Source organism: Podarcis liolepis (genome assembly GCF_965112155.1).
Source record: "Podarcis liolepis genome assembly, chromosome: 12".
In the NCBI taxonomy this organism is placed as follows: domain Eukaryota; kingdom Metazoa; phylum Chordata; class Lepidosauria; order Squamata; family Lacertidae; genus Podarcis; species Podarcis liolepis.
The window spans coordinates 25,631,426-25,657,940 of record NC_139563.1 but is presented as its reverse complement, the minus strand read 5'-3'; the positions used below and the strand labels follow the sequence as shown (position 1 = coordinate 25,657,940).

The 26,515-nt window shown below is 43.0% G+C and overlaps 1 protein-coding gene across 2 annotated transcripts in view; it reads right to left on the bottom strand.

The window, feature by feature from the left end:
• Positions 1-26,515, bottom strand: part of FAM171A1 (family with sequence similarity 171 member A1) — a 73,726-nt gene that overhangs the window by 10,783 nt on the left and 36,428 nt on the right. Inside the window, exons 4-6 of one of the 2 annotated variants that reach the window (XM_083467404.1) lie at positions 21,686-21,778; positions 16,367-16,525; positions 14,387-14,563 (exon numbers count right to left, since the gene is read on the bottom strand). In XM_083467404.1, coding sequence (XP_083323530.1) covers positions 14,387-14,563; positions 16,367-16,525; positions 21,686-21,778 — 429 coding nt within the window. The remainder of the gene's footprint in view (positions 1-14,386; positions 14,564-16,366; positions 16,526-21,685; positions 21,779-26,515) is intronic. The other variant, XM_083467405.1, reaches the window with a different exon arrangement.

The following is a 26,515-nucleotide window of genomic DNA, read 5'->3' as shown; positions in this document are numbered from 1 at the left end:
ATCATAATAACGCTGGCCTAAAAAAACCACACCACCTAGTCACTCAATATATAAATTTTTATCCACATAGACAACGGAAATTTTTTTTTAATTAAAAAAAAAATACTAGAATTTTCCATGGAAGTACTACAGCTGGTTTTTATAGGCCAATATCAATGATCATTTGGCTCCAGCAAAACCCAGATGAGATAATGCTTTCTGATTCCGCTCCAAACATATGCTATCAATATTATAATACTTTAAAAAAGAAAAGAAAAGTGATGTAATTGTTTGTGAGGGGACAGAGTTAGCAGGTAACATCCAACCAAGGTACTTTCCTTTTCCTGTTAAGGAAGACATTATTTGTCTCAGCAAGCCTCCCCAAGCAGCATGCAATTTTCATGGGTATACTTTTCTTTAAATGCTGCTTTTATTTATGTTTAATCTTTCTAATGTTAACTTTTTTAAACGCTTGCTTTTCTCATATTCTTTGTAATCCGCTTGCAGGCCTTCCGTTGAGTACGTGGCATATAAATATTGTTAAACAAATAAGGGACTGCTGCTCTTGCTGCAGAGAGGAAGGAAGATTATGCAGCACCTAGCTAAACTATGGCACTTGCTCCCACAGGAAGCAGCGAGGGCCCCCAACCTCAATGGCTTTAAAAGAAGATGAGACAAACTCGCGGAGGAGAATACTATCAATGGCTACTAGCTGTGACGGTTATGCTGTGCCTCCACAATTTGAGATAGCAATGCTTCTGAATAAAGGTAAAAAAGTAAAAGGTAAAGGACCCCTGGATGGTTAAGTCCAGTCAAAGGCAACTATGGGGTTGCGGCGCTCATCTCGCTTTCAGGCTGAGGGAGCCGGCGTTTGTCCGCAGACAGCTTTCCGGGTCATGTGGCCAGCATGACTAAACTGCTTCTGGTGCAACAGGACACCGTGACAGAAGCCAGAGCGCACAGAAACACCATTTACCTTCCCGCTGCAGCGGTACCTATTTATCTACTTGCACTGGTATGCTTTCAAACTGCAAGGTGGGCAGGAGCTGGGACAGAGCAACAGGAGCTCAACCCGTTGTGTGGATTCGAACCACCAACCTTCTGATTGGCAAAAGCCCAAGAGGCTCAGTGGTTTAGACCACAGCGCCACCCGCATTCCACCAGTTGCTGGAAAATACTGGAGGAGAGAGTGGTCTTGTACCTGAATCCTGCTTGCTGATTTCCCACAGGCATGTGGTTGGCCGCTGTGAGAACAGAATGCTGGACTAGTTGAGCCACTGGCCTGATCCAGCAAACCCTTCTGATGTTTTTAAGAATAGCAATTCTTCTATACCGGTATTTTTCGCTGGTATATTCTGCCGCACATCATTGACCCAATAATGCTGCATTAATGGTGGATTTATATTACATATTATTCTGTTTTATTAGTTGTTCTGCAATGCTTTTCCAATGTTACCACTCGGTTGCAGTTTGGAAGGGCCCCCTTGCATTATACAGCGCAGCTAGGACTAAAAAATAAAATAAAGTGGGGTTATTTGTGGTATAACAAGCTGCAGGATTTCAGCAGGAAGCTCCGGGACACGCGGTGATAGGAAACAAGCTAATGTGTTCAACCCCAAAACATCTGAAGGCACAAGCAGTATTGAAAGTGGGATTGTGTAGAACTGCCATGAAACCACAAGCACGTATTAAAAATGTGTGTCTGGAGGGGCCGTACATCTACGTTGAGTGACTACGAAGCCCCCTGACACATTCAAGAAATGTTTAACCAATGCGCAAGTGATGCCCCATGGCCATAATAATAATAATTATTATTATTTGTCACTTGTAGCCCACCCATCTGGCTGGGTTGCCTCAGTCACTCTGAACAGCTTCCAACAGAACATAATACACAATACACCAGACATTAGAATCATAGAATCATAGAGTTGGAAGAGACCACAAGGGCCATCGAGTCCAACCCCCTGCCAAGCAGGAAACACCATCAGAGAACTCCTGACATATGGTTGTCAAGCCTCTGCTTAAAGACCTCCAAAGAAGGAGACTCCACCACACTCCTTGGCAGCAAATGCCACTGTCGAAGAGCTCTTACTGTCAGGAAGTTCTTCCTGATACAGGGCTGTCTTCAGATTAAGTGTGTTTGTGTCTGGGTTGGGGGAGGCCAATGCACACATGCTATGCTGTACAACAGGACTATGTGCCCAGATCTTCAGAGGCCCTTCTTCAGCAGCATGCTACCCAACAATGTGTGATAGGTGAATACTACACAGAGTGCCTTTTTGGTGCTGGCACCCCGGTTATGGAAAACCTTCCCCAGACAGATTTACCTGGCACACACGTTATGGATGTCTGGGCACCAGGGAAGAGGTTTTTGTTTCCCAAGGTGTGTTAAAATCTTGCTGCTGGTTTATAAATAACCTTGCTTTGCATTGGTTTTGCTTTATTTGGTTTGGATTTTTGTTTGTTTGTTTTAATCTTTATGGCTTAACATTTTATTGTGAACCGCCCAAATAATATCAGTTATTGGGTGGCATATGAAAACTGTTAGTAAAAAAAAAAAGAAAAAAAAGAAAAAAGGGCAATGTCCTCCCTTCTGAAAACAGATGAGCATGCAGTCTTCAGGAAAGCACATAGGAAAAACTACCAAGGACATCTACGGCATAAGAACCCCAAAGGAATTGCAGAGGAGACTCTGTAGCATATGCTACCTTTCCCCAGGAATTCAGATGGAGATTCTCAGTTCTTAGAGTGGGAGGCAGACCTCCCTAAGGAGATGTTTATAACTCCTACAGAAAGTCTGAACAAAACCGAAGAATTAAAATAGCAAAGGGGTGGGGGAGAAGAGGAAGAAGGGAAGAGGCAGGAAAAAGATAAAGCCATTGTTAAACGCACAATTGAATGTCACTTAAAAAATGATCGCTATGATTTTGGCCTTGTCAAAGAGCCCTAACTCACTTAGGTACCACCAACCACATGTAAAAATGCCTAGGGTACAATCTAGCCAACCTCCTGGTCCCAGTTATGGCATAGATCATGCCCAAAGTAAATGCAAGCCTCTTGTTTTGAGAGTGGCCGCATTTGCACACAATGATAATCCAGGAAAATTGGTTTGCCTTGTGATCCTAAGACTGGCCTAGGAAACAACTAGAAGGTAGTTCATCTGCCCTATCCAAAGCCCTACTGGTCTCTCTCCAGGGTTAAAGGAGCTGATCAGAAAAATCTTTATTTGCGTCAGCCACTAGCCATAGCAATTAAACAAAATAAAATGTACTGAAGATAGAGGTGAAAACTTAACTATACAAAATATGTTTTGGAGGTTAACATCAGTAATCAAACAATAGATTTTATTCTAATTACCCCAGGTAAAAACCTTGCAGTTTTTGCTGTCACCTGATCATCTTGATCTGCTAGAAGAAGGGACACAGTAGCAAAGGTTGAGCAACCCGGCATGGACAATAATAGAAGGGCAACAACCTCACTCCTCAAGTCTTTATAAAGAGTGGAAGCCAGAAGCACATGAGCCACTGACTGAATACTGCCATCTCCACATGGGAATAACCATTTTTCCAGCAGAATTTTTTGAAATTGACCCTCAAGTACAGTCGAAGGCAGTATATTCAATTCTGGCGTTAGTGAAAGTGCATCTGTATTTTGGAATTGCTAAATTTTGCAAACAGGGTGCCAAAGTGTCCAAATGACTAGGTGGAAAATAATCATACCACGGACAAAATTTCCTTATTGTGGCCAAATTATTCCAGGCTTAGAGGAGTGTTCTCCTGCCTCGCCATAATTTTTCAGAGCAGGACTAACTCCCCACGCCCCCAACCTCTATTCAAAGTACAGTGGTCCCTTGGTTTAAGAAAGCTTAGTTTATGAACAACTTGGATCAAGAACGCTGCAAACCCAGAAGTAGGTGTTTTGGTTTGTGAACTTTGACTTGGAAGCAGAACACGTTTCGCTTCCTGTCGAGTGTGTTCCATTTGTAAATTGAGTCCTCCGCTGCTATGGGAAAGCACGCTTGGGTTTAAGAATGCTTTGGTTTAAGAACGGGCTTCGAGAACGGATTATGTTCATAAACCAAGGTACCACTGTATTTCCCTCTCCATAGTGAAAATAAAGAGAATTGTGCTACACCAGCTCCAGGACTGCTGTAGTTCAACCTCTGGTGTGCGCATGTGCTGGGGGACTTTGGATCCATGTCTTCTCTGAGAGCCAGTGTGGTGTAGTGGTTAAGAGTTGTAGACTCGTAATCTGGGGAACCGGGTTCGCGTCTCCGCTCCTCCACATGCAGCTGCTGGGTGACCTTGGGCTAGTCACACTTCTCTAAAGTCTCTCAGCCCCACTCACCTCACAGGGTGTTTGTTGTGGGGGAGGAAGGGAAAGGAGAATGTTAGCCGCTTTCAGACTCCTTAGGGTCCTTAGGATAAAGCGGGATATCAAATCCAAACTCTTCATCCAAACTCTTCTTCTCCTGATCGTCCACCTGCATGCTTCCAATCCACCCCCAACACCCCCATTTTTGCCCCTACCAATGTCAGAGCTCTAGCATTGCTAGGGCTGTGGAACTTGCCACAGTAGCTGGGAGGGGGAAATCCAACACCAGAGCTTCTGATCTCAGAGAAGGAGATCTGCCACATCCTACAGCCCCTGGGATGCCCATAAACGATACTGAGGTGCATGATGTTGTATGCAATCTGATATTGCTCAGAAAGCAGGACTGCAGTTTGTTTCTCTCTAGTCAGGATTCTTAAGCCAACAGCAAAGCACGGCGTGTTGGATGTAACACTGAACTGCCCTCTTACCCTTTTGCTTACCAGCTTGTAAACAGCTATGGTTTGTTATGCCATGCTTGTTGTTACATGCAAAATGTGGCCAAATTATGTCACGCTTTTAAACAAGCTTAATGTTTATATAAATTATTAAACCTACTGCACCTCCTTTTCTATCCGAAAAAGTTTATTTCAGCCACTGATCGAAACAATAAACCATTTTAACTTTTAGGATAAATACTGAAACCCCACTATCATGGGCATTTAGCTGCTGTGGTATAGTCGTGATAATTGAATGGCATCCAAGTTAAAGTCTTAGAGTAGACACATTAAAATGAATGAATATGACTAAGTTAGGCCCATTAATTTTAATGGGTCTATTCTGAGCAAAAGTTGGCTAAATACAGCCTTCAGTTTCTGCTCCTGGGACCACAGATTATCTCACCTTCTCCCATACTGGCAGCTAGAGAAGATGTCCACCTTTATTAGCAAGGCATGCAAGGTGATGGCTGTGGGAGGGGGAAGTTAACAGCCTGGAAATCCAATGTTCTCTGCATGCACAAGTTCAAATCCCACTCTTCTGTGATTCACACAACAGGCCAGAGCTCAACAGCAGAGCAAGCTTTGTATGAAGAAGTTCTAAAGTTTAATTTTTGACATCTCCATTTCATAGGTACACATTTAGCAGGATTGGGAAAATATCCTTGGGAGCTACAGCTAAGTCAGAGTAGGACCAGGGGTGAGGAAACTGTAGTCTTTCTGATGCTGCCAATGGCCAATGTTCAGGAAATATAGAAGATGTAGCCCAAAAGCATTTGGAGAGCCATAGGTTCTCCAACCGTGTTATAGATTTAGGGGCCTAGGCCAGATATTCCTCCACATGTTTGCATGGGCAGCTGTTAGAATTCATTTTTGTCCACCTCCTGCTCCACTTTGGCGGTAGCCTGCACAACGTTTCTAGGAAACACACACAGGTACAGAGGGAACAAAAACAGAACGAACTCGCATGCAGCACTTCAAACGTTAACTCTCCACTTCAAAGTCATATCCCCACCTTATAGGGATTAACATTATGGTCAACTTTTCTTTCATCTTTTAATTACATTTTTTAAAAAAGAAGAAGTTTAGCATGGAGAATTCCTCCAATGCGGGCAAATTACCTTCCCCATGAAGAGTTAAAACATTTATCCTCAAACCAGGCAGAACAATGCCTTGCCATCAATCAGCCTGAGAAAGCTTTCCTCAAATATATATATATAGGGGGTTTGTTTAGAGTAGAAAGCTATCAGTGGAGAACATAAAACACTTCAGAAGTTCCTTCTAGGCAATTACAACAGTGGCAACAGTTCAGGCCTAGAGTTTCTCCCCCTGCACCCCCCTGCTCCTGTAATACATAGGGGGCTCCGACCATTGTTCTGAAGTTACCAGGCAACAGAAGAAATAAGCATATATAGTCTGAGATCATACCTTCATTACTCCCGCCTTTCACTGAGTATTTTTTCCTAAAGGCTTCCAGCCAGATGAACCATTTTACCTTCAGCCTGCTACCCTTTTCATAGCAGAAATATCATGGCTTGGCAAACAACAAACATAGGAAGCTGCCTTGTACCAAGTCATGGAGGAAGGGCTATCAGTGGCTACTAGTCATGATGGCTATGCTCTGCCTCACATCACTTTTACACATGACTTGGGAAGACAGGCAAACTCATGCCAGTGTACTGGAAGAAGCAAAGATCACCAGTGTTGAAGCAATGATTCTTCAACATCAACTTCGTTGGATTGGTCATGTTGTGCAGATGCCTGATGATCGTCTTCCAAAGCTACTACTCTACTCTGAACTTAAAAATGGAAAGCATAATGCTGGTGGTCAAAAAAAGTGGTTTAAAGACTCTCTCAAGGCAAATCTTTAAAAATGTAGTATAAACAGTGACAACCGGGAAACACTGGCCTGTGAGAGCTCCAGTTGGAGAACAGCCTTTACCAAAAGTGTCATGGACTTTGATGATGCTTGAACTCAGGACGAAAGGGAGAAATGTACTAAGAGGAAGGCACGCTTAGCAAACCCGCACCGTGATCAACTCCCGTCCGGAAACCTATGTCCTCACAGTGGAAGGACATATGGATCCAGAATTGGCCTCCACAGTCACTTACGGACTCACTGTTAAAACTGTGTTTATGGAAGACAATCTTACTCGGCTACGAATGATTGCCAAAGAAGAAGAAGAAGTTCTGCCTCCAGAGTTTGGAGGCAGCAGAGCTTCTGAATGCCATTTGCTGGAAGACACAGGAAGGGAGCCTGCTCTTGTGCTCATGTTCTGCTTGTTGAAATCCCACAGGAATCCGTTCAGCCCCTGTGAGAATAGGATGATCTGTGATTGGCCTGATCTAGCAAGCTCTCCTTATGTTCTTAATAGATCCATCTAGCTCAGCACTGTCTACATGGACCAGCAGCAGACCTCCAGCCCTACCTGGAGATGCTGGGGTCTGAACATCTGCAACAACCTTCTGCAACAACAACAAATTATTTATACCCCGCCCATCTGGCTGGGTTTCCCAGCCACTCTGGGTGGCTCCCAACAGAATATTAAAAACACGATAAAACATCAAACATTAAAAACTTCCCTAAACAGGGCTGCCTTCAGATGTCTTCTAAAAATCAGATAGTTGTTTATTTCCTTGACTTCTGATGGGAGGACGTTCCACAGGGTGGGCACCACTACCAAGTAGGCCCTCTGCTTGGTTCCCTCTAACCTCACTTCTTGCAGGGAGGGAACTGCCAGAAGGCCCTCGGTTCTGGACCTCAGTGTACGGGCTGAATGATGGGTATACTTCAGATGCTCTACAACGTATCGATGGGCTTCCCTACTTTGCGTGCTTTAGGATAACCAAATTAAACATGTATACTTGTTGTGACATGCAATCTATATGATTTTTTCTAAGTGCAGGAAAAGAAATCCCTCCCCGCAAAGGATTACTGCTTGATCCAAGTTGAACTTTTCATTTCCCCCCTCCTTTGTTACCGCTGTCATTTTAAGTCTGCATTTCCGTTGTATGTTTAAATTACCTGTCTAATACTGAACAAAAGAACACAGCTCTTCCCTGCACTTAGCAATTCTAATTACATCTGAAGGAGGAGGGAGGGCGAATTATGCACACAGGTAGCTTTCCATTGTTTTTGCTCCCTAAATGCTTTTTTTGGGGGGTGGGGAACTACGAAGGACGAACTCCAGGGACATTATACATTATACCGCAAATTACTGCTTCACGGTTGGCATAGACTATACTGCTTCCTTCTCTGGTGAAAAAAAAGAAAAGAAAATATAAATGCAAAGGATTCTTTTTCAGTTGCAACTCTTCACGGTTAGCGTTCAGACACCACATCACAGCCACCACCCCAGTTCACAATTCACACTGTTTTGATTAGAAGCGAAACCTATAAAGGAAGGCAGCCTCCTGGGAGATCATCTGATTTGCCTGGCAGAGGCCATAAATGCAAATCATGGGCAGGGAGTGACCGTAGCTCAGTGGAAAGGGACATGCTTTGCATACAGAAGGGCCCGAATTCAAACCCTGCCGTCGAAAAGATCAGGTAGCAAGGGATCAGCCCGTGGCTGTCAGAGCAGGCAATATTACTAGAATTGACAAGTGAGTAGTTTGGCCTGGTAGCAAGGCAGCTTCCAAAGCTTATACCCATCACTCAGGTGTACCTGAACTAATTTGTATGAAAACACCAACCTCCTCCAACCTGGTGCCTCAAGGTTTTTTAGACTACAACTTGCATCAGCCTCAGACAGCATGGTCAATGGACAAGGATGATGTTGTCCACAAAACCCGGAGGGCACCAGGGAGGAGAAGGCTTTGATTTGCAGCGGGGAGATCCCTGTATATGCATACAAATCAAAATTAAGACTTTTTAGGATTTCAGGACTGAGGAAAGATTTCTGCCTGAAACCTTTGAGAGCTGTTGCCAGTGACCTACTTAAATTTCACTGAAAACGGGGATCTGTTCATTGTAGGCTTCAATCCCAATGCAGCATAGACATGCCTTATTTTACCTACAGCAACAGCCTCTCCAAGGCTGTTTTCTTTTTGGTGGCTGTCTGCAGTCTCTGGCTCAGCTCAACCATGGTTTGCGCTAACCATGGTTTAGATCCCGATGCCATGGTTTGAGCTTTGAAACATTCAACAGGCAAACCATGAGTCAGAGCTGCTACTTTGTTTTTTGTTTGTCAGCACTCAGTGCGTTATGTGAATACATTCCCTCTGCTACCATCTCAATTGTAGGAGTAGTAGTAGTTGTAACTATGGTTTGTCAATTCTGAAAGAATGCCAGACTATAGTTATCACAAACCTTGGTGCACAAATCCACTCCAACTCACGGCTTCCAATTATAGTTTGCCAGTCAATCATAAACCAGAGTATATCAGCTCAAACTACACCCTAAACCACATATAAGGTTCTTTAACCATGGTTTGGTATGACATCAGCACTGAATCCTCATAACGCTAAACCATACACCTAACTATGTTTTACTATGATCACACCTGTCTGTTTTGTCTCTCTCTGCTCTTACAAGGGGGGGAAAAAGCCACAATCCCCTACTTAGTGTTATATCAGACTCTGAGACTGTGCTACAACAAACCACAATAAAAAATCAAGAGCAAACATCAGCTACAGATCATGGTTTACTTGAAGCAGAACAAACTATGACCCCTAGTTCAGACATAACGCTAAGCCAGGGACTGCAGTTTGTTTCTTCTCAGCATGTGGAAAGGAGCAAAAGAACCCTCTTAGGAACATTGATGGCAAACCATTAACTATGGTTTACTGTGATGTGCAAATTGGACTGTTGTGTCTATAGGAGGAGGTTGAGCTGCAAGTCCTGTATGCAACTTTGGCTTTTACACCTGCACTTCAGAAAATCAAACTAACATGTCTGCACCCTTAGCTTTTAATTGCTCCTTTCCAGTAAAACCTAAACAGAATGCAAAGCATTCAACACAGCAGCAGATCTTTCCCTCTCTACACCACAGCATGTCTGCTACCATGCAATTATATTTGCCTCCATTGCATTATGTAGTTGCTGCAACTGATTTAAAACTATTGGGAGTTTCATTTCTATAGCAACCAGGGAATACCTCACTCTTTAGAAATGGTTAAATCATGTAATCCTTGGGTAGGATAGTTTCTCTTTTAATTTCAGAAAGAAGCATTTAACAATGATATTCTCTTAAGGCAGAAAAGGATGTACAAAGCAAGTTATCAGCAACTGCCAGATAAAAAACAGCATGAGCTGTGAGCTTTGCAGTGGCTCAACTTCCCCTCTGTAGCTTGAAAACAATAATTATATAACAAGCAATCTGATGATGTTTCGGTAGGCACCACAATAAACGGCTTGGCCACAGTGACTACAGTCGTATGTTGGTTTTCAAACAGCTTAGTTCTTGAATGTTTTGGCTCCCGAACGCCGCACACCCGGAAGTGATTGTTCCGGTTTGCGAACTATTTTTGGAAGCCGAACGTCTGATGGGTCTCCTACAGCTTCCGATTGGCTGCAGGAGCTTCCTGCAGCCAATCAGAAGCCACGCTTTGGTTTCTGAATGTTTTGGAAGTCGAACGGATTTCCGAAATGAATTCTGTTTGACTTGCGAGGTACGACTTGTATGGATGAAAGATAATTTCTTAAGATGTGTTTTGTATGCCACTGTGGTCTTTTACCACAGTTCTGCTGTTCATTTGCACACTTCTGTATAGATTTGTGTACCTTAAACTTGAACACATTCATCACTGGGTAGGTGTACACATCTGAGGATTTTGAGGCTGGAGACAAATGGAAACAAATGAAAAGCATTTTGGGAGAGGCAGGGCTTTTCTACTACCTCCCCAAATATTCCTTTTGTCCCCAAAGCTGATCAAACAAGCTTTGCAGTTTTTCCCCAACCAGTACAGAATCTTCCAAAGCCTGTTTACCAAAGGCAAAAGCAGAATGAGTTGTGCCCATCGCAAACAGTAACACTTTGAAAAATAAAAGAAAACTGTCTGATCCCAGCCCTTCATTTGAAGGGTACTGCTATGGCCTCTTTTACTGAGGCTGGAGTTGTTGTCCTGTCTTGTAGCTGTGCTTTTATTGTTGTTCTTAATTGATTTTAACTTAAGCTGCTTTGGGTCACTCGGTGAGAAAAGCAACTAAACAACAACAACAACAACATGTACACCACATGCTACCTTTGCCAAATTTTGGATCCAACAATATAAAATGTATTTGTTCGGCATTTATTCATTCAGTTTATATTTATTCATTCAGTTTACTCCTCTTTTAAATCCAGTGGGCTGTAGGACTTCCCTTCTCCACTCTCCTCACCACAGGAAGAGGAAGTATGAAAACATGAGGCTCATCTCCAATCTTTCCTGGTGAAAATCTCTGGGGAAAGCAATGCCTGACGTTTGTAGGTATTGTACAGTCAGTCCTGAAGGGCCAACTGTGCGCGTTGACTCAAAATATGTCAGGCATTTTCTGAGGATCACCTCCAAACTCTTTATCCCAAAGCGGTGCAGGTAAGCACCTTCAGTACACTAAGCCGGTGGGCAGCACCTTGGCATGCAGACGATCCATCACAACTACTAGTGGATTAACTGGCGCTCGGTTTAGATTTACTCAGAGGGGGTCACAGTGGTCTATTTTGCATGAAATAGAGCTAAAAACACGGTTATGGTCCAGGATGTCGGCTAAGAGTTCAGGAAAAGGAGGATGTGAGCCAAGAATGGTACATAAGAAGCTGTATCTCGCGGAAACTGAAAAGGAAAGAGCACACAAGAGCAAAGCACGCAAATTCCCTTTCCTATCATGCAGACGAAGCCAATAAATGCTACTTCTGATACTGTTAAGTGCCTGCAAAAGTTTTGGAGCAGACGCACTGCTTCATTCTCAAGCGATGCATGTCTCAAAATGTCCTGCTGAAATCCTGTAACGTTCTAATATTGCAAATGTTCTGGGGGAGCAGGTGGGTTGCTCCACTTTAGTTGTGTTGTAGTGTGAGAGCACCCCTCCAGACAACGGCAATGCAACAACACTGGGGAAATGTCGCAGAACATCTAACAAAGCAGAATGATGTGTGGACGGCCCAGTATAAAATAAACCACTAAAGCTCTATTATCGTGTTGCAAAACACACCTGCCAAAAGCGACAGCAGTCTGGAGGGGCTCCTAATGATGTTGGCATAAAATGTATTCAGGGTGAGGCACAAGGAGCAATCTAGGAGCAGCCCATTGTCCTTGGCCTGTTTGCATACGAGGCACAGCAAACATTGGCAAAGCTGCTTGAGCAGGAAGAGGAAAGGGAACAAGTCAAAAGGCCACTGATGGACTTCTAACAACCATCAGAAATAATTCACATTGCACTATAAGTCGGTGAATTTCATCGAGTCGTGGGAAATCTGGCGGGCTACCTTTCTATCTCCACCTGTACATTAACATCACAGGCTAATGGATGTATGCTTACTTTAGACCCTGAAAACCGAGGGCTTCCTTCAAAGGCGTGACAGTACATCCCACTAATGCCTCTCTCTGCCTGCCATCTCCAGTAGAGGCAACTGCTGCAGATTAAGACATGGAGTGTATCTCCAGCTCGTGGAATAAACTTAGAAATGTCTCCAGGGCACAATTAGGCTGTTTAATTTTATCAATTATTCAAAAGGTGCCACTCCTTTAATTTAGTATGCTTTGCATCCAAGGCAGTTAAGTTTTGTTTGCAATGCTTCATTCTTGCTTGGAGTAATATGGCATATAAATGGATAATTGCAAAGTAAACGATCAGCGTGATTTATTATTATTTTTTGCTTTAATATAACAGTTCTAAGGACATTTATGTGGAAGAAAGAGCTATTGACTTCAGCGGATCATCCTACATTGGGTTACAACACATGATACTTTCTGAGCACAGCAGCCCTAGTAATATGTGCCAATGCATGTCAATGATGAAGTCAGCTGCTTTCAGACTCTGGACTTAAGTGGTCCGACAAGTTGTCCTTCCTCTTTAGACGTGAGGAACCTCTGGCCCATGGGCTTAATTATACCCACAAAGTCTCTCCAATTGGCCTGGGAGGCCATTTTTGCCAAGTTACACCCACCTGCCCTAATCCTGATGTCACATATGACATATAAGATGGCACATGTCAGGCAGGTAAAGTCAAGGCTTGGCCAAATGGGTATTTTCAGTCATTGCTGATAAGTTGATAAAGCACAGGGGAAGAAAGTACTTGGGGACGAGCTTGGTAAAAAATTGGGGTGGAGATGTGAGCTGGCATATTTAACAGAATGGTACATAAAACTCTGCAATCTTGTGAAGTTAAATACGGTTATGCAGTCCATGAGTGTTGGACAAGGAAGATTTCAGGTGTTAAGAAATTTGAAGATGATTTTGGAATGCTAAGCAGGATATTATATTATGAAATCCCTCCCCCTGTTTATCAACACTGGTAACTTAACAGTATATCTGATATGGTACTTTGTTTACTTCTGTGTTTATGTACTGTTTTGTTTGCAAACTGAAAAATCAGCTTTATAATTTTTTAAAAAAATTACAAATATTGAATTTTATGTCCTAATTCTTGAAATAAAATAATTGTATTCATAGCAAAGATGCTGCTCATTATTATTACTGCTGTTATTAAGAATATTACTCATAACTGTTGTCATATTTAATAAATTTATCACGATAAAATAAAAAGTGTCCCCATGCCATTGGAAACAAAGGCCCCAAACCAGGGATGGTGACTCTCTAGGTATTGGACTTCTACTCCCATGAGCCTCTGCCAGTATGGTCAATGGTCAGGGATGATGGGTACTGAAGTCCAGTATTACTGGTACTGAGGTTAGCCACCACTGCCCTAAATTAATGTGAATATGGCTAAATTTGCCAAGGACTGTTCTATCCGTATTTGCTGAAACAGATGTTTAAATACCAGATGAGGAAATTCCCTTCATTCAGCTTACCAACTGCATACTATTTACAGCTGCACATGTAGCATTTTTTAAAAATACTCAGCAGGGAGCAATATATAAAGCAGATAACCAGAGGAGCGAGAGATTTAAGTGCCTGGCCACTGTGACTTAATGATCTAATTCAGAAAGCCTCTTTCCTCGCAATCATTTGCAAATGTATGTGCCAACCTTTTAAACAGGATACAGGAAAAGGTGGACTGCTACTTGCAGGAAATAAACCAGGCAAGTATGAGTCAATTTTCTGTCTCCCTTCACAGAAGTAAAAATGACAATCTTGAATCGTAAATGAAAACTGAAGTTAATGGCCTCTTGAATTAATGGATTCTACATACTGGAATTAAACTAAAAGACAGCCAAAATCCAACTGGCAAACAACAATAAAGGCAGTGTCACGCTTGGCTTTGTGAAACACAAAATGACAAATCTCACTTCTCCAGGAGGCTCCCTTAAAAATTCTACCCCAAACTGTAAAATAAGAACCGCAAAGGAGAATTCTCATAATCAAGCAACAACAAATCATTCTTGAACCATCATGAATAATTGCTTCTCATTACTCTTCAGCTGTGTTCCAATCTGAGGTTGTGAATTATCTAATGAAGTGTTTGAAAATTGAGGATTAGTGACAAAAGGCTCCTTACCAAATTTTTGGTCAAACCTCCAAGCGGGCACATGGGTGCTATGCTTCAAGTTGTTGGTTGTAGGGAGAGGCACTGTTACATAGATGGGTCCATTCACTGGAACTGGAGTCCCATCGCTTCTGAGTAAGTGAACACTAACTGCAGTGACAGGAGTAAGATCATACCTAGTGTTATTTCCTGTAAGCAAATGAACAACAGTATGAAAATGCATAAAATATAACTTTCAAAGCCAATTAATACATAGAGTGATCACGTGAACACCCACTATTTTTTATTAACGAATCAGCTTCCCGCTACCTAAGGGTGGCATGACCAGGACATTTAAAGCATATGAGGCAAGTTACAGGCAGTGGCAAAGCCAAAATGAACATTGCGTTAATGGTGTGATTAACAATCACAATGTGGTTTTTTTAAAAAATAAAAAGGGCTAGTTCTTGGTAAAAATCCCCCTCTTCCCATGTGACATTAGAGGAAAACCCCTCAAATTGGCTTCATGATTGCAGCTGGAGATGGAACATCCCTATCCATATGGCTGAAGACTACCATCCCCACAATACCCAATTTTTACTTTTATTTTAGAAAGCTACAACGTGATTGCTAATCACATCATTAACTAATGTACAGTTTGGCCTTCAGCTCATTCCAATTCAACATTACAATCCTACAGAGGTTTTAACTTCCTTGTTTCAAATTGCTTAAGAGTTTGGCCACATGCCTCTCAGATGAAAGCACCACTGATTACATTGTCTTGCTATGTCCATCCCATACACCGACAGCTTGCTGGTGACAAAGAAAGTGGCAAGCGAAGGATGACAATGACAAGCAATTGTTGTTCCTGTCATCCTGCGGCGGCAATGCTTTCTCTGCATGTGGACATTTAGCAAATAAATCCAAGGTGCGAATTGAAAGTACTTTCATGCACATATGAATGGCCTGTCAGTTTCCCCATTCCGCTGCATCCCTTCACCCTGCCGTGATCCACGACCCAGAGACCATGCACTGTGCAACACAGGGGGTTCAGAGGATGATGAAGCTTCAGCTCTGGTCTTGGGGAAAGAACAGTTAGGACTGTCTTCCAGACCCCCCTGACTGAGACATGGCACCCGTCTCCCCAGCCTATCAGGATCCAAGTGCTGCAGAATATGGTGACAGCCCCTTAAAAGCCAGTCAGTTCATCTGGGATGGTGGGGTGTACCGCATGACAGGTCCATAATACTTATAAGAAATTGGCTGTCGCTAGATCAGCGGTTTTCCCCATATGTTGTTGGACTACAACTCCCATCATCCCTGAGCTCTGGCCTTGCCAGCTAGGGGTGATGGGAGTTGTAGTTCAACAACATCTGGGGACCCACAGGTTGAGAAAGGCTGCGCTAGATGCTTGCTGAGACATCAGCTTGCAATGCAAGCTCAGCAGGACCCTGGGAGCTCTCCAAGGTCCTGTAGATACTTTGGGTGCCTTGCATTCCTGACTTGGCTTCTTGTGGGACACTGTCCAGCTTCCCCTGTGAGCCTCAAGGTCTCTTAGGACAAGACTCCTTGTTCCTGCAATGGCAGGAGTGCCTGCTAGGTGCACTATCATTTCAACATTGATGCAGAGAACTAGATGCAGGCAGCCTTGAGGAAGGGAAGGGGAACAGGTCATTCTGACCAAGTATAAATTAAATGTAGGGTTTTGTTTTTATCCTTTGCACTTTAAAAGGCCGTAAATCAGGCCTGCACAGTCTGTGACCCAAGAAGCAGAACAGCAGAGGGCTGAGTTCAGTTTGGTAGGTCACTAGCCTCATAGGACTGCTACAAATGATTTTGGGGGTTGGGGCATCCTTTTTTAAAAAAATAATAATTCAGGAAAAGAGTTAATACAGGCAGTAAATAACGGTACTAGTGACTACACAGAAATGGTACTATTCTAGTAATACTCGAACTAAACTAGTCCGATAGAACTTAAAACATACTTTAATAATCACAAGAACAAAAGTTTACCAGTTCCATTGCCATCATATCCTTGTAAATAAGGAAAACTATCCACTTCCCAAGGTGAACTAGCTGAAGTAAGAAATGCTGTGAGGTCGCTAAAGCTGGTATTCTCTGGCAGTTTCAAGGCTCTCCTTTGAAAATGAACTTTGGGCTGGATCCGTGCACCTAGCAATAAGCAAAGGAACAGAGCAGCTAAGCAAATGAATGTGACAATAGCCATCTACATGAAGCAAGTTTTCTATAAATGCAATTATAACTTTAGTAGCAAAGCCATGATATCCCCCATATTCCCCACAGGATTACATTTATGATACCTATGGGAGATAGCCAGCATTCATGGTTTGCTTAATTTAATGGATTCCAGTGAAAGCAAACAACGCCAGCAGCAATTACCATTCGACAATTAAGCAAGCAATAAGTGATACAAGATCCCAATGGTTAATTCAGCTAGGATGTTTGGCTATTTCATCTAAAAGGAAGCCACCTTCCCTCTTCAAAGTCAAAATGTACCTTTAACGGTGCAGTCCTATGTACACCTTCTCAGAAGCAAGTTCCATTGCATTCACTGTTAAATGTGCCCAAGATTGCTGTCTAAAGTTATCTGCAGCAGGAAACGGCTACTTGTGTTAGTCCATGTAAATCCTGAACGTGAGCAAACGATCAGGCACACAGAAGTAATGTGACAGGGCAATTCAATTCAATGTACACCTGCAGAGTACATTTAAAACACAGAACTGCCATTCCCAGTGTTTCCTGGAAAGGAGGACTGTTAAACCTTTATGGGAATTGTAGATACCCTTGACAAACTTCAGGTCCCAGAATTCTTTGGTGGGGGGGAGCCATGACTACTAAATTGGTATAAGGTAAAAAAGGTAAAGGACCCCTGGACGGTTAAGTCGAGTCAAAGGCAACTATGGGGTTGTGGCACTCATCTTGCTTTCAGGCTGAGGGAGCCGGCGTTTGTCCACAGACAGCTTTCCGGATCATGTGGCCAACAGGACTAAACTGCTTCTGGTGCAACGCAACACTGTGACGGAAGTCAGAGCACATGGAAATGCCGTTTCCCTTCCTGCCACAGTGGTACCTATTTATCTACTTGCACTTGTGTTTTTTTGAATGGCTAGGTTGGCAGGAGCTGGGACAGAGCAATGGGAGCTCACCCCGTTGCAGGGATTCGAATTGCTGACCTTCTGATCAGCAAGCCCAAGAGGCTCAGTGGTTTAGACCACAGTGCCACATGTGGTGGGGGGGCTCATTTGTTCTCCAGGCGTTCACTTGCTTTCTCTCTGGCTCTGTGCCTTACACTCGCTCCAAAGGCCACATGCAGGCCCTGCTCCATGCTTTTGTTCAGCTAGAATATGCCACTAAACTGCAATAATGCAGGAGGAAGTTACGTGAGGGCTGCATGCACGTTTGTATGCAGAAATCTCTGACTTTTGAATGGCTTAAGTACAGCCTATGGTCCACCCAATGTTGCCTATGACCCCACCCACCACTGGCATCGAGGCCCCAGGAGGATGCCTCTTGAGGGAATGTGAACATAGGGAAACCATTGCACCACTGGCCTGCAGCATCTCTTTGCTTGAAGAAAGTTCCAGAGTGGAATCATGTCCAGAGAAACCATTATGGTCCTCCCCAGGTTTCTGAATTAAATTCCTGCTACGTTATAGTCACTGAAGCAAGGCAGTAGTTCCAGAAAGCCAGGAGTGCAGGAGTCTTTGCTGGCTCAGGTGTCAAGAAAAGAGCTATCACCTCAAACCTCCATCCTCCAGGTCTAGAGCAACTTGGTTTGATTCTGTTGAGGAGTTCAAACAATCTGCCCGTCGTATACCAAGCCTCCACCCCTGTGGAAATCCCCTGTAGGGGAAGCCGTCTTCTAATGATTTATGCTTTCCTTGAACTCTCAACCAACAATGAACTTTTGTTCAAAGCCACTTAATGGGATTGGAGGGTTTGGAGTCTTGGAAGGATTAGAGACAGCTTCATGTAGTATTTATCATTTCAGGTCCCATTAGGTATCTGCTTCTGAAGCCAAAAGCACTTCTCCACAAATTTGTACCATTAACAAAGCTTTGCAGCAAACACAGCCAGGTCCCATCTGCAAGCTTTTGCATAACATGCAAATGAAGGTTTAAAACAGCTGTTACTGTGTTCCCAAGAGCTTCTTTTTCAATACATGGAGTGTACTTAAAGAAAACAAAAAAACCCTGCCAATCAAGGATTAACTCCTTATTACAAGGTATGGTATGTGGTTCTAGGGTGACCAGCTATATTGCTTTGTCCTCATTCAATACATCTAGCTTTAAATCTGTGTAAAAATGAGTTAAGGAATCATAATTTTAATGCCTACTCAAAAGATGAGCTTTACTTCCAACAGCTTTCTGTCATTTACACTAGTTTCATAACTGAATGCTTCCCCCAAATGTAGTAGTAGTAATAATAATAATAATAATAATAATAATAATAATAATAATAATTTATTTATACCCAGCCCATCTGGCTGGGAATCCCCAGCCACTCCGGGAGGCTTCCAACAAAATATTAAAATACAGCAGTCTGTCAAACATTAAAAGCTTCCCTAAACAGGGCTGCCTTCAGATGTCTTCTAAAAGTTTGGTAGTTGTTGTTCTCTTTGACATCTGGTGGGAGGGCGTTCCACAGGGCAGGCGTCACTACCGAGAAGGCCCTCTTCCTGGTTCCCCGTAACCTTACTTCTCGCAATGAGGGAACCCGCCAGAAGGCCCTTGGCACTGGACATCAGTATCCGGGCAGAACGATGGGGGTGGAGACGCTCCTTCAGGTATACTGGACCAAGGCCGTTTAGGGCTTTAAAGGTCAGCACCAACACTTTGAATTGTGCTCGGAAACGTACTGGGAGCCAATGTAGGTCTTTCAGGACCGGTGTTATATGGTCTTGGTGGCCACCAGTCTAGCTGCCACATTCTGGATTAGTTGTAGTTTCCAGGTCACCTTCAAAGGTAGCCCTACATAGAGCACATTGCAATAGTCCAAGCAAGAGATAACCAGAGCATGCACCACTCTGGCGAGACAGTCCATGGGCAGATAGGGCCTCAGCCTGCGTACCAGATGGAGCTGGTAAATAGGTGCCCTAGACACAGAATTGACCCGTGCCTCCATGGACAGCTGTGAGTCCAAAATGACTCCCAGGCTGCGCACCTGGTCCTTCAGGGGCACAGTTACCCCATTCAGGACCAGGGAGTCCTCCACACCTGCCCGCCTCCTGTCCCCCAAGAACTTCTGTCTTGTCAGGATTCAACCTCAATCTGTTAGTCGCCATCCATCCTCCAACCGCTGGTAATCACCAGAGACTGGGAATAACTAGGGACATAGCCTTTTCAGTAGTGGCACCCCAGTTGTGGAACAACCTTCCCAGGGAGGTACGACTGGTGTCATCTAGTGCTTCCATATTTTGAAGAGCAAAAAAGAGGACACTATGACAGCCATTCAAAGCAAATAAATACAATCTGTCTCAAATTTTACCCCTGAAAAAGATAATGTGTCCTGGAAAAACAGGACACATGGCAACCCTAAACTTAGCAGTCTTTTCAGCTCAAGTGAAGACCTTTCTGTTCATTCAGGCCTTTCAAATATTCAATGTAGTCTGGGCCTTTCAGTTTTAAAATCTGTTGACTTAACTTAGGGTGCCTGGTGAATTTTGTTTTCATTGTTATTTATGATGCTTTTGATTCTTTGTCTTATTTGTATTCAAATTGTTCTCATACCTATTCTTTTTCTTACCTATTTATTTGTAAGCCACTCAGAGAAATTTATGTTACGGGGAGAGATACAAATGCCGCAAGTGACCACTAAGGCGACTAGGTGCTTTCTGCCCCCAATAAAAATAAATTCATACCCAGTTATGTACTCAAAACCAGAGCTTGCAGTACAAACTTAGGCCTACTCAAAATAAAGCCTTACTGTGTTCAATGGGGCTTACTCCCAGGTAAGGACAAAATGTTGTGAAGGTAAAATGGAGAGGGGGGAGACCCTTGTATGCCGTATCGAGCATTTCCTTGGAGGAAATGTAATAATAAAGTAAACTAAATAATAAACACTTTTCACTTAGAACAACAGCAATGTATTGGAACAATTATAGCAGCTTTCTGAAACACAATGCGGGCACAAACCACAGACAGCTGCTAAATCTGGGATCACTATCAGGGCACCTTTGGGTTCAATGAAGCCCCCGGGGGCTTGCAAAGCCCCTGAGCCTCTCCCTGGCACTCACCGCCCCTTTTGTCAGGAGGTGGCAAAGGTAGCTGGCAATCAAAGACACTTCTCAAATATTAAGAGGTCCCCTTTTAAAGCAGTCGAAGGCAAATTGAAGGTAGCATTTTTTATTTTTGCATATTAGCGAAGTTAACTATGAGAAACCCTGGAACATGCATAGCTCCCCCATGTTGTACAGTACATAGTGCTATTTGCTCTGCCTCAGGGATAGCTCTGCTCAGTCATAAATCTCTGCCTGTGCTGCTTTGCATATGCATATGGATGAGTATCCACAACAAAAACAAAAGCAGCAGAATAACGCAGAATAATTTTATTATCTCAGACGACTCATTGCAAAAGAAAAGAAACCTCTCCAAGAATCCTCAGCTGCAGCTTAGACAATTCATGCTGTGGAGCAGAAGCACAGTTTTGGCTCCTTCAATACAGGATGTACAAGGTGTTGGGCTGTGGCTTCAGGCCAGAACAGCAGTACAGGCGTAAACCGGTTCCACTGCCATGGTTCCTTTCCCTCAAGGAATTGTGGGATCTCTTTTAAGACAGAATTTTCAGCACCATCACAAAACTACAATTGCTACAGACAGCAACTGTCAACTTTAAAGAATTTACAGCTGTGAAATGTGCATGCGTAATCCAAAACCACTAATAAAGTCGGCTTTTTTTCTCAGAGAGTTTGCTTTATTCATATGCAGATTATGCATATGTCATTAATCAAGCAACCCAATCTCCTGCAATTTATCTGTATTATTTGTCACCTACTATGAAAACCTCAGGGTGTTCAATTCCATCTTGGGAGATGCACAACTTAAAACTTGCTTTATAAAGAGCAAATATCTGTTTTTAAAGGGATGAGTTGTTCACGCGAGTTGCATCCTAGGAGCCAGGCATAAGAAATTATTAGGTAAGGGCAGTAGAGGCTTCTACTGGCTCTCTAGATCACCTAATTCAGCTCAGCTAACACACCTTCCTGCCACCATCAGGATGTCAAGGTGGGAAAAGGCTAAAGTCCTAGCTCTAGCTGTGGGACAGGTAAAAATTATTATGACAAAGCAAAGAAAGTCCCTTTGCACCACATACCTTGAAATCCTGAGACTATCTGTACAACATCTTCATATACCATTAGAGTAGCTGAACGTTCAGGAAGAAGGCCAAGACTTAGAGAAGAAAACACTGTGGAAGGGAAATTGGTTAAGTACAATATAAAGTAATATTGAAAGAATTCTTTCCTCCAGATCCCCAATCTTTCAAAGTATACCAACTAATGCCTTTTTTAGGTAATGCATTTGGGTAATGCATTTGTTTTCTGAACTACTGCATCTACTAAATATGTCACATGCATTGGCTTCAATAACTTTTGTCTGCAGGAGTTTGTACATTATGTGTCCACAAGTAGAAGATCAACTTAGACAGCAAGAATGAAAGAATCCCGATGTATAGGGAGAGGAATGATGAACATTCCACAAGCGGTACACCACACGTGATCACTTTTTTAAACGCATGATGGGAAATACAGTCTCATTGTCCCCTTGAAAAAGACTTGAAAAGTTTACATGGCAGATTTGGTCTATATAAGGATCTAGCTCAGCAATCCCTGGTGTCCTCCAGACTAGAGTCTCCGAAACTTGGGTCGTCAGCTGTTTCTGAACTACAACTCCCATCATCCCTAGCTGGCAGGACCAGTGGTCTTGGATGATGGGAATTGTAATCCCAAAACAGCTGCAGGCGCACGTTTGGGAAACCCTGCTCCAGATATTACTGGGCTTCTGCTCCCTTCAGTCCCAGCCAGCATGGTCAATGGTCAGAGGTGATGGGAGTTGTAGTCCAAAAACATCTGGAGAGCTGTCACCCTACCCAGTCTTAAATGCAAGTTGTACTGGAATTCAGATTCAGTGGATACAGCACAATTTTTCTAAAAATAAGAACAGAATTCAAAATCTAAGGAAATATTGTAATTAACAGAGTTCATTAAAATTTTGCATCAAATTAAATGTTTCAGTTCCTGCAACTCCAAGTGTAGAAAGAAAGAAAAACACTTTTTCCAGAAGATGGGGGCACACCCTCCAAATCTGAGGTGTTGTTTAACAGATTTTTTCCCCCAGCAAACAAAGGAGCTGGGTGTAAATACAGTGGTACCTCAAGTTACATACGATTCAGGTTACATATGCTTCAGGTTACAGACTCTGCTAACCCAGAAATAGTGCTTAAGGTTAAGAACTTTGCTTCAGGATGAGAACAGAAATCGTGCTCCGGCAGCACGGCAGCAGTGGGAGGCCCCATTAGCTAAAGTGGTGCTTCAGGTTAAGAACAGTTTCAGGTTAAGAACGGACCTCCAGATCGATTTAAGTACTTAACTCGAGGTCCCACTGTACCACTAAGTATTAATCTGCAAGACGATCTGTATCTTTCAAAAGTCAGGAGCAGTTTCCCTGAATTCAAAACATTCTTCATGAAGCTGGGGAACTACTAGTTGTATTTAAAATAGCAGGAGATACCCGTCAGTAGTCATGTAAACATTATATGTATAAAGAATTTCTTCTAGTACTGCTATAACCACATTTACATTTGAGAATGCTCTGCTAAGCATTAATAAATTCACACTATAAATCAGAATCTTCTCAAATTTCAGCTGTTCCATCACAATAACTCCTTTGCTCATACTAAAAGCACATATCGGGCATAATGTACTACAAGGAGAATGAATTATGGAATAGGTAGCTCTGAAGGATAGAAATGTAAGAATTTATTTCTTTTTTGCACCTAATTTTTACTGGTAAGAATTAAAGCCAATGCAATTCAAATAGCTTGAAGAAATGAAGAATATGTACCAGTGCAGTTCCCAATTAATCAGCAAATCAAAACAAGCACAGCCTATGAATGTTCCTGAGATTTTGACTCCTTTTTGACAGTTTATTAGCTATTTGTAAACATTAAAGGTAAAGGTACCCTTGCCCGTACGGGCCAGTCTTGACAGACTCTAGGGTTGTGCGCTCATCTCACTCTAGAGGCCGGGAGCCAGCGCTGTCCGCAGACACTTCCGGGTCATGTGGCCAGCGTGACGAAGCTGCAACTGGCGAGCCAGCACCAGTGCCGCACACGGAAATGCCGTTTACCTTCCCGCTATAAAGCGGTACCTATTTATCTACTTGCACTTAAGGGTGCTTTCAAACTGCTAGGTGGGCAGGAGCTGGGACTGAATGACAGGAGCTCACCCCGCCACGAGGATTCGAACCGCTGACCATGTGATCGGCAAGCCCCAGGCGCTGAGGTTTCACCCACAGCGCCACCCGCATCCCATTTGTAAACATTAATATACAATAATTAAAAATCACATTTTATTGTCTTCATATTATTAAGTTTCACAAATAACAGCATGTCCCATAGAACACATCTGGTAAAAAGTCTGGTGTTTTTTTATTTTTACTTCCAAAATAATCTTAACACAATAACCTTAACAAACAAGAAAGAAAACACAACAAAACATGTTAACTACATGCTTATATAAATAGCACAGCTGCATAATTGCACCGTTACCAATTCATTGCATGGATATAGTATACTTTAAAATATTTAAGGCACATTGTGTAAATTATTAGAGATCTTAAATTACTCTAAATCGCTGAAAAGTGTGCTTCCGTATTTGGATTTAGAGCATTATTTTTGCAAAAACAAATGGAGACCATTTTGCTGTAGATTTGTTCCAACTTTGTCTTCTTTCATTTATTCCTGTGTAGGGTACTAATGCGATCGTGAGTGAAAAGCCCCACATTTTATATTTCCATTCCCTTAATGTGATTATTAGGGCCGCCCCAAAACATTTTCCCACCTGGCACAAAGGACAAGATGCTGTCTGCTTCATTCTGCACCCGGAAGCCAACTGGACAGGCAGGCGAATGTTACTTTAACACCAGTGACAGAATAGCATCCACCACACCTGAAGGCAGCAGGAAAGTTTAGTGGGTGCAGAACAGCCCACATGGTTCATCACACAGCTCTTTCCTCCCAGTTCCTCAACCTCATTCCCTGCCCACCTCCTCCCAGTACTGGGAAGAATGGGATATAACTATACTACTACTACTATCCTGAATTTTGGTGCTGGAGGAGACTCTTGAGAGTCCCATGGACTGCAAGAAGATCAAACCTATCCATTCTGAAGGAAATCAGCCCTGAGTGCTCACTGGAAGGACAGATTGTGAAGCTGAGGCTCCAATACTTTGGCCACCTCATGAGAAGAGAAGACTCCCTGGAAAAGACCCTGATGTTGGGAAAGATGGAGGGCACAAGGAGAAGGTGACGACAGAGGATGAGATGGTTGGACAGTGTTCTCAAAGCTACAAACAAGAGTCTGACCAAACTGCGGGAGGCAGTGGAAGACAGAGGAGTGCCTGGCGTGCTCTGGTCCATGGGGTCACGAAGAGTCGGACACGACTAAACGACTAAACAACAACAACTGTCCTGGTTATTATATGGATTAGTTGTTGGACAGTCTGGGACAACCTTCCTCAACCTGGTGCCCTTCAGAAGTTGAAGGACTCCAACTCCCATTAGCCCCATCTGTCACGGGTAATGGCCGGAGTTGACGGCAGATGTAGTCAGGTTACAGAGTGCTGCTCTAGGATCACTGGTTCATCCTCACACTAAGGGCCAAACCCAGGCCACAAAGTTAGGGAGGCCTCCCTAGGGAAGTCTCCCTAGTTTTCCTCTTTGTCACCAGGTTTCCTCAAGCTCTTCTACCATCCCTGAAATGTTTTCAGGGTTCCCAGTGGAGGAACTTTAATCACCAGGGTTTCTCCCACCAAGGCTCACAGCTGTGCTTATGAAAGTCTTGTTTTACCTCCATTCAAACCCGTGTCCCAGTTGGCAGTATCCGAACTGAAGTAAAAGCCAGTTTGAAAATAATAATGTTTGCACACTTTAAAACTTGTGTTTTGCATTAAGCTGCATTAATTTATTATTAGTCATAAAGAAGAATGGTTTTGCACCACACATTTCTCCCCCCCCCTTTTTTTCATCTCATTTGGTCATTTATCAGAGGAACTAAGTGCAAATAAGGGGACAAAATAATAGCTCCTTCTCACTGCAATTTGTGGCAAAGTGCCTAATGAACTCGGCAGAGGATGCCCAAACAAGCGTTCCTTTCAGAAGCACACATTCATTTCAAGTGGTTTCTCTTGAAAACGCACAAAAAGCCTAGTTCAGATTTCAATGACTTGTCAAAAGCTCTGCGAAACTGGTTCTTTCCTTAAAAAATTAAAACAAAATCAATATTAAAAGCAAAAAAAAATGCACTGTAAGGACCCCTATATACAAGAAATATGGACTGAAATAAAAGGAATAATCTACCCTGCACACTAATGGCACCCTTGAGTCCCTCCCACTCCCCCTGCCAAAATTTTGATTAGACGTGAAAAAAGAAAAACAATATTCTTTAGTTCATCGTTTTTCAAATACAGCAACAGTGGCTGCACTCAGACCCCATGCAAGCAGCAGGGCACTTGTTCACTCACTGACTAGAAAAGGGTGCAACTGTGCCTCATACATGCCCCTATGTCTCACCTGTAGGAAAGGCATATCTCAGAAGCCTTGCATGCAGAGAGTCCCAGATACAATCACTGGCATCTCTAGGTAGGGCTGGAAAAGCCTCCTGCCCCAAACCCAGGAGAGGTACTGCCAGTCAGTGTAGACTGCACTGAGTGAGTTGGACCAATGGTCTGACTCATTATAAAACAGCTTCCTTTGTTCTATATCTCACAGCTACCTATCAGTTTGAGAACCTCTGCTCTATTTAATGCATGACTGCTCTTTTCAAGCATGCCAGGTCAGCCAATATCAGAGATATTTAACTCCAAAATGGAGGAAATATTGATGAGAAAAACGGGCGAGAACATCCTCATCCAGAGGCCAAAGAAA